Source organism: Manihot esculenta, chromosome 16 (genome assembly GCF_001659605.2).
Source record: "Manihot esculenta cultivar AM560-2 chromosome 16, M.esculenta_v8, whole genome shotgun sequence".
Classification (NCBI taxonomy): domain Eukaryota; kingdom Viridiplantae; phylum Streptophyta; class Magnoliopsida; order Malpighiales; family Euphorbiaceae; genus Manihot; species Manihot esculenta.
The window spans coordinates 6,843,568-6,852,570 of record NC_035176.2 but is presented as its reverse complement, the minus strand read 5'-3'; the positions used below and the strand labels follow the sequence as shown (position 1 = coordinate 6,852,570).

Sequence of the window (9,003 nt, the reverse complement as noted above, 5' to 3'; positions counted from 1 at the left end):
CATTAAAACATTAGAAGATTACAAAGGAGGAGGGATGACTTCAGGTTCCACTTCCCGAGTCTCCATTACATTAGTATTTCCTACATCTATTACATTTTCTGCAGAGACTCAGTCGATGCCATCAATCCTCTCCTCCTCTTGCTCATCCTTGCCCCTTCCTCTGAAAAGATGTCATCTATCCAAGCAAAGTCCTCATAAGGAAACTGCTTCACTAGCTCCTTCCTAATCGAGTCTTGGCCCTCGATGAACATCTCTCCTCACTAGGCCACCATCTCTTGGAGCTCGGCCTCTAATTCAGTAATTCTATTGGAAGCGGCCCGGTTCTCCTCAACTTGAGACTACAGCTCCTGGACTTGGCGTTGAAGCATGACAACTTGATCCTCAGCACTCTTAGCTCAATTCTGAATGGCAAGCTTGGAAGCATTAGCCTCACCAAGGTCTGTCTAAAGCTTGTCCATCGACTTTAGAGTCTCTTTCATGGTGCCTTCCACCTCCTCAACTCGAGATTTTAGCCTCGAGCACTCCTCCTGTAGGAGTTTTTTGTTCATCTCTTGTGCTCCAAGCTCTCGCCTCAGAACTTTGTCCCGCTCCTTGGCCATATATGCGCACAGGGCGCTTTCCATTGCAGAGTGGATAATGTTATCGTAGAGATCGTCTATCTCGAAAGCATTTAAATGATAATGATATCCAGGTCACAGGGCATTCTTAGCTATCAGAACAGACAAATGGGGCTCCTCTAGAAGATAGGTTGTTCGAGTTCGCACTAGAGCCAGGTGTTGGATGCTCTGAGGCCACGTGACTTCCGCTTTAGCCTCTCCTTGTGAAATTTTGGCTTGGGCAGGAGTTGCTTCAGGTTCACCCCTCGTGGAAGACTTGCACTGAGCAGGAGCCAATTCTTCAGTCGTAGAGGGGTGGAGGAGGAGGAAGCATAATGATTTCCTCAGAGTGACGAGCACGCTTGGGTGGAGGCGTGGACGTTCCTACAACAGCTTTGCCCTTACAAGCAACACATTCTGCCTCAACAAATTTGTTCTTTGAGCCAACTATATCTGCATAGAATAAAAAGTGAATAAGACAGTTTATATACAAAAATAGTTGGAAAGAGAAATACCCTACTCACTGGCTAGAGAAGTGCTTTTCCCAAAGTAGGGAAGCTGGGCGGGTAAGGACCCCGAGCCTGACTCGCTTGGGGATGGCTCTACTAAGAAAAAACAACATTCCTCACCTCCTTGAGGATGTTTATCTTTTAAAATGAGGCTATTGTTGGAGGAAGTCTAGAGCCCATTTCTCATCCCTCCATGGCTGGGCCCCGTCCTTCCTTAGCTCCACCCATATGTTCTAGCTAGCTCGGAGGCATCCAAAATCCTCAGACATTCGATGAAGAAGGATAGGAAACTTGTTCTTCCATCGCTTTAACGAAGAAGGTATCTGGTTAAACAGTATCTAGTGTTTTCTCTCACTGAAAAACCAGAACTCTTCATTTCTTCGAGTACCTAGCTGATACAACTGAGAGAAGAGGGTCACGCTTGGCTCAAAGTTGTTAAAACAAATGAGCCGGAATGCCACCAAGATTCTCCAGCTGTTGGGATGCAGCTGGGTGACTGAAAGTTTATGGAATTGAAGGACCTTAGCAAAAAATGGATCCATGAAGAATTGAAGACCCACCTTTAGCTGCTATTCGTAGACTAAAATAGTATCCTTCGCAGGGATCTGGTCGTCTGCAGGAATGCTCAAGGATGGAGCAAAGACGTGAAAGGTTTCTCAAAAAATTTGGTATTTGTCATGAATATGATATATATCTTGCTCTGTTAATATAGAAGGGTGGTCATTAATTAGGTTGCCTTCGCTTTCATGAGTTGTCCTTAGTAGAACGGCAGGAGCTGGGGCACGAATGGGGCCATTAGAGGAAGAGCTGGGGCGCGAATGAGACCATTGGAGGAGGAGCTGGAGGCAAAACTTTTATCGGGAGTAAGAGAAGAAGAGGAAATATTCCTATTCATTTTAAAAGGAAAAAGCAAACGAGAATTACCGTGAAAAGCAAGGTAAGTATGAACAAAAAAGAGGAGTGACTGAGTCTTTTTAAAGCAAAGATGACAGTTGTGAGTAAAAGTGGTTTTTGGAGAAGAAGAAGAGTTCTTATATGATAGTTTCGACGGCAAGTTTTAAATGCGGCTCGAGAAACAGAGCAACCATCATTGATGGGCAGGAGCAGACGAAATGGCATGAATAAGAAAAAGTTAATCTAAATTAGCCGTGTGCCCTAAATCATAAAGATAACTGTCACTTTTGAATCTAAAAAATTAAAGATCAACGGTGGACCTCTAATATAATACAACAATCGCTCAATATAAGCATAAGTTGTCATTATAAAATAGGGTCACATGGCAAGAGTTTGATAAAATCGATACGTGGTCACACTCGCGGATAGAAAGACCCAGACACTATTACACTCGGTTCTCCATCAAGATTCACCCTCCCTTGAAGAGGTTAGAGTCTTCATATAAAGTTAACATTAGCAGACACAATCCAGCAAATTTCCATTACGCTTGTAATCGTGGGATCTCCAACTGATTAGCCGGTGAGATTCCTTATTAATTATCATACTATATCATTGTCGAATTTTCAAAAAATATTATAATTAATTATATTTTCTTACGGTACAAATGCTAACAATTATAAAAAAAATGTACACGATTCTTAATTGTAAATCAATTCCTTATATTTACTCTATTTTTCAGTTTACTAATTTAAATATCAGACTGACTGCCATAAACGTCAAACACCTCACATTCTATTTCTTATAAAATTGATCAATTACAATATAATTTTATTTTAGCCACATCACTATCTAAAAAAATATATTTAATAAATAAAAAATTTATTAATTCACCTTTTGATTTTAAAAATACATTAAAATATATTTAAAATTTTAAAAAATTTATTAATTTAATTATTTTATAATTATTAAATATTTACCATTTAATTTAAGTGATATAAAAAATTATTAATAATTAATTTATTAATTTTAAAAAATATAATAAAATATTTTTTAAATTTTAAAAAATTATAATTAATTCCGTACTTAATATATTTTAAATTTTTAAATAATATTTAATATTTAAAATTTTTAAAATTAAAAAATGACTAATGAGTTTTTACAGGAGAATTACATTTTAATTAAAAAAAAACTTGGCAAAAAGAGAGAATAAATAGTGGGGGGGATTAGGAAATTTCTTACGCGGCTCCAGGGCGACGAAACCCCCCACCCCCCACCAAAAGAATCCATAGACGACGACGGAACAAATCGTTTTCATATCTCAAATCGACGTCGCCATTCGGCACTCTCTAGTCTCTGCAGCTGCTTCATTCAAAATTGGAACAAAAAAAAAAATCACTGAATTAATCAAACTATTGATTTTACTTTAGCTCCAAGTATTGATTTTCTGTATAAAATTTCTGGTTATTGTTGCCGATGATATGATTAAACTAAAAATTATTTCTGTTTAACGACTTGTCAAATGTATATTATTTCCATATAATAGCAGAACTGAATTATTTATTTACAGGAAGCTTAGACTGTTGCGTTTGGGATTATAAATTTTACTTTGATTTTGTCTGTTTATTTGTTTGTTTATTTTCTTGTTTCGGCCGCGTTTTAATTGGGAGCAGGAATTGGGTCCTCTTGATATTTGTAGATTTGATTCGAGTATCATTTTAATTTGAAATTGAAAGCTATTTTCTACTCTGAATCGCGATTGTTATGTAATTGTCCGAGTAAGAAGAGGGTTTAACTTCGTTGGTGAATTTTGTATACAACTTTGGGTAGAAATTAGGGCTTTTGAATTGGGTTCTTAGGTTTTTGTAGGGGGTGGTTGATTGCTTGTTGGAGTGAACTATACGAGAGGCCAAAAAACAGCTGATTTTTCTTATTGAGTGTTGTCCAAGAACGAGTGTTTATTGGGTTCTTTTGTTTTGATGTGATTTGAGAGGCTTTTAGTCTGAATTCAATGATTGTGAGTTGGTTTTCTTTCTTTTTGTCAATTCGGCGCTTGTGGAATCCTCCTGAAGGTTAGAAGGGTTTGACTTTACCGGAATAGAGATGGCGGCTCATCTAAGATTTTGCAATTGAATATTATAGGGGAACTGAAAATTTTCCTATTCAATCTTGGAGATTTTAATTGTTGCGGTTTCGATTAGAGATTGAAATGTAGGATGGATAAATCTCAGGGCAGTTCCAATTCGCTGCCTTCTTTCCTTTCAAAGACATATGAGATGGTGGATGATCCTTCAACAGATTCAGTCGTTTCATGGAGTCAGAGCAATAAAAGCTTTATTGTATGGAATCCACCAGAGTTTGCGAGGGATTTGCTTCCAAAATTCTTTAAGCACAATAACTTCTCAAGCTTCATCAGGCAGCTCAACACATATGTAAGCCAATGCTTTCTCTATTGTTTTCTTTTTTGTTCTTCTTCTTTGTGAGCATGCTTATTTAGGTTATATTTGAATGTTCTGAATAGGGTTTTAGAAAGATTGATCCAGAACAATGGGAATTTGCCAATGAAGATTTTATACGGGGTCAACCACACCTTATGAAGAAAATTCATAGACGGAAGCCAGTTCACAGCCATTCTGTGCAAAATGAAAATATCCACGGACGGGGATCTAATCCATTAACCGATTCAGAAAGACAGAGTTTGAAGGTTTACATAGAGAGGCTTGAAGAAGAGAAAAAAGTTCTTATCTTGGAGTTACAGAGGCATGAACAGGAGAGGCAAGGATTTGAGATGCAAGTGCAGGCATTGAAGGTTAAATTGCAACAGATGGAGAAAAGGCAGCAAACTTTGGTGTCTTGTATGGCCCAAGTCTTGCAGAAACCTGGGCTTGCTATAAATCTCATGTCACAGTTGGAGCCAGGCCATGATAGAAAGAGAAGGTTGCCAAGAATTGGATATTTCTCTAATGAGGCCAGCATTGAGGATAATCATATGGTGACTTGTCAAACTCACGCCGGAGAAAATGCGGATAGTAATTCTGTTGCACAGACAAACATGGAGCAGTTTGAGCAATTGGAGTCATCTTTGACATTTTGGGAGAGTATCCTAAATGATGTCCAAATCAACGCTCAAATTAATTCAACCTTAGAGTTGGATGAATCCACAAGTTGTGCTGAAAGCCCCGCCGTATCTTGTGTACAATTTATTGTTGATGTTCGGCCCAAATCTCCTTCAATTGACATGAATTCTGAGCCCGCTGTAGCTTCAGCCACAGATTCTGTTCCTCCGAGGGAACATGCACCTGGGCCTGCTCCTTCTGCAGCAGCTGGGGTCAATGATGTATTCTGGGAACAGTTTTTGACTGAGAATCCTGGTTCAACTGACAAACAGGAAGTTCAATATGAAAGAAAGGATTCTGGTGGTAGAAAACATGAGATCAAACCCAGTGATCAGGGACAGTTTTGGTGGAATATGAGGAATGTAAATAATATTGCAAAACAGATGGGACATCTTACTCCTGCAGAGAGAACCTGAAATTTGCTTGAGCGGTTTTTATCTTTTGATGATCTGAGCCTCACATGTAATAAATTAGGTATGATTTGTTTGATATGGTAATAATAGATTTTCTGTGTTGATCCCATTTTGAACTCTATATTTCATCTCACTTCCATCATTCTTTGGCTGCTACTATACTTAGAAAGGCTTTGCATTTTCCTCATGGGCTGTTTGGTTTAGCATTTGAATTATTGTTGATAAATGATAGCCATAGCGGATAGTTGATCCTAATTGTTATTAGCAATTGATATATATCAGGTATTTGGTAAATTATATGTACCTGTTACTGATGGCATATAAAATGACTAAACCATTTGTTATTTATTATATTAATGAAATAAAAATAAAATATGCAATATATATAATTAAAAATATAATTTTAAAATATAATTATTTTTCATACATATACATAATTGTTACAAACTTATAATATAACAGTGGATATTATAAGTTTCAAAAAATTAAATATTATAACTAGTTTAATTGTTGTTTATTATATTTTAAATTTATTTATTGTCTTGTAATTTTAAATAATTTATTTATGTGAAAATTTAATTTAAAAAATTATAATTAATGAATTTTAAAAGGTAATATAGTCTAAATAAAAAATAAAGTGAAAACAGTTATTAGAACGGATTTAAAATGCAGTTGATAGCTTTTATATTAGTTGTCTATTAGCTATTGGTTGTTATTTCGAGAGTTTACCAAACACTTGGTGTTTGAATGCCAATGAACTATTAGCTGCATCCAACAAATAAATCAAACACCCCCTTAGTTTGATTATGCTTTAATTGTTACCTGTGTTGAACAGGTTTTGACATCTACCATACTCAGGGAGGAAATATGTCAGTCACCTTTAACGATGAAAATGATTTTGGTACCTAATTCAACAATACTTTCAGAAGCTCCTCCTTTCTATTTATGGTGCGTTTCAGATCATTTCACTTTGACTATCAGAGATCTAAAAAAATGAGGTTGAGATACAAACTATTGACTGACCTATCTTCTCTCTAAAAGATAATAAATTAATAATAGCTCTGATATTTCCCATCTTATTAATAAAAGGCGCTAGCTAAGCTTGATAAAAAAAATGGCAATAGCTAAATAAGGAATTGGGGTGGAATTTGAATGAGATCTGTTGATGCTATAATCATTAATGATTTCACATAAGAGGATTGTTTTGGTTCAGATTGTTTACAAAGATGATGAAAGAGCGATTGTAATTTTATGGTTGGATCCAGGGCAAGCTATGATATCTGATTTACTACTGTTAATAATATGGCAGGGAATGAGCAAATGGATTTTATATGTATATTAAGCTGGGGCAGTATTTTGTGCCAATATTTTCAAGATTATTTATATCTTTTGAACAGAAATATGGGAATTGTAATATTTTCATGCACAGATTTATTGTGCTGGGCTCGGTTAGTGCACCTCTTCATCTACCTTCTGTGCAAGTTATGTGCTTGGATCTTATTTTTTGTTTATCATTTAAAGTTTTGTTTTCTTTATGCTCATTGACCATTTTACAATATAAATTGTAACTGTTATCTTATTTGTGATGATGTATGTTGCATTTAGTTCTTAGGGTGGCTTTAGCTTTCTTATATCTGAACTGACTGCTTTTTTGAATTGATGGTGGATCAATACATAGAAATTGAAATCAGCACATGTTTGGATAATGATAATAAGCTTGAAAGTTCTGGCACAGTTTTAGGTACTCATCTGTCAAGTTCAGTTGCTTTGCAAATTCTGGACATTGCTAGGTAAAATGCTTTAATGGTAGGACCTTATACCTACATTGAATATCAGTGGGGAATGAGATTGCATATAAATAGAAGAAGGCATCAAATACTACTTCTATTGCCAATGAATCATCAGAAATCAGAGCATTTATCTTGGATCATTGTCAGGATGCTCAATCGTATTCCTTCTGGTTTCTAAAGGCATTTTTCATGCCAGCTTCATCCATTTTATTTTTATCACATATCATTATCTATTTATTTTTTGGCCGATTGGGACAAGTCCAAGTCAATTGTTGACTGAGCAGTTAAACGTGGGGGTGTAAGTTTAGTCTTTACTGATTCGGTTTTGTTAGAACAGAAAAAATTTCTTCTGGAATGCAGTGAATACAGTTGGTCCTCTACTTTTCATGAAAATTTCCTTCCTTTTATTAAAATTTATGACATTTTTTTTAACTTGTCATACTTCTAATAAAACTGCAAATTGATATATATTTATATTTTAATAATGAGTAGAACTGGCTGATTTGTGCATGTTTACCAGTGTTATGCCAGGGAACTGGGTGACTGCCATGGAAATTTCTTTTTTGCTCCGAGATCTCATCTAGTGGGAGAATTGTGAAAGCACATACTGCCAGTCGTGGGATTGTTTGCTTGCTTGGGATCCTATCGTTGAACTGGATGGGCATGCATACGTGGTAGATAAAACCAAATTCCAATGACCTTTTGGTTTGGTCTCTTTTTTTTTTTTTTATTCCTATCTGGTCATTTTATTTGATTTTGTGCATCTTCCTGATGAACTGAAGGCTCTGAAATCCAAAATTGATGCCTTTCCAACTGATTCTTGCTCTGTCTGAGTTTCCATGCCAGCGTATTTGTCACCTTCTATCCTCTAAATGATTTCAAAATGATATAAAGGTCATGCTTTAGGCTTTAGCAAAGCAGCATAGTACTTGATAATAAATGATAGGCGAAAAATTGGCCTCATCATCAGCTGTATGTTCTGTGGTCTCTATTTTTCATAACAGTCCAATGAATGCATAATCCTATTTCATAAATCCTACGCAAGTCAAAGTCCATTTACATAGCCACTCTCAAATTGGAGGCAAAAAGACACGCTAGCTAGATGGCTATGTAGCTGACTTCTGACCTGTAATATTGCTAATCTTGATGCACAAAGTTTCTTTAATTGTCTTAACCAGGTCCTGCTTCTCAAGATGGAATTATCCTTTTTCTTTCTTTTGCAACTTTTAGAATACAATGGTTTTATGATTCGTACGAAGATGGCATCCTAGCTGTTATTAGTTATAGAATGGATTGATTTGGATAGATTTCCTACCAACCAATCCTCCTTCTCACATGTATGCAAATGCCTAATAGCAACATAAAATCTGAACTTTTCGACATTTTGTATTTTAATTCAAACATTTGAAAGAGGATCATTGTTGAGCAAGCATTACCTCCTTCCAGAGATTATCGAAGGAGTACCAAACCTCCAAGCATGGCCTTCTCTTAGCCACGACCCACACATAGACACCTTCTAGTGAGGCCTTACTGACCTTATGGTAAGTGTTGTTTTGCAATTGTTTTTCTTTCTTCTTTCTCTTTATTTTTGTTTGTGATTGAATTATTTCACAATTGTCTTGAAGAAAGTTTGGTGAAATTGTTTGAACTGAAAGTGGATTAAGAGCATTATTGTAATTGGTTTGGGA

At 36.0% G+C, this 9,003-nt stretch overlaps 1 protein-coding gene across 3 annotated transcripts; it reads left to right on the top strand.

Annotated features, from left to right (window-relative positions):
• The first annotated feature begins 3,221 nt into the window (after positions 1-3,221).
• Positions 3,222-8,278, top strand: LOC110607677 (heat stress transcription factor A-4a). Of its 3 annotated transcripts, XR_002486760.2 has the most exons (4): positions 3,222-4,428; positions 4,518-5,586; positions 6,361-6,473; positions 7,836-8,278. XR_002486760.2 is itself a non-coding variant. In XM_021746825.2 (2 exons), the coding sequence occupies exons 1-2, from the start codon at positions 4,213-4,215 to the stop codon at positions 5,526-5,528; spliced, it is 1,227 nt and encodes a 408-aa protein (XP_021602517.1). In that variant the 5' UTR covers positions 3,222-4,212; the 3' UTR covers positions 5,529-5,634. The 3 variants fall into 3 exon arrangements, 1 of the variants encoding a protein (XP_021602517.1); XR_002486761.2 differs by lacking the exon at positions 6,361-6,473; XM_021746825.2 differs by lacking the exons at positions 6,361-6,473; positions 7,836-8,278 and having other exon boundaries at positions 4,518-5,634.
• Positions 8,279-9,003: the final 725 nt, after the last annotated feature.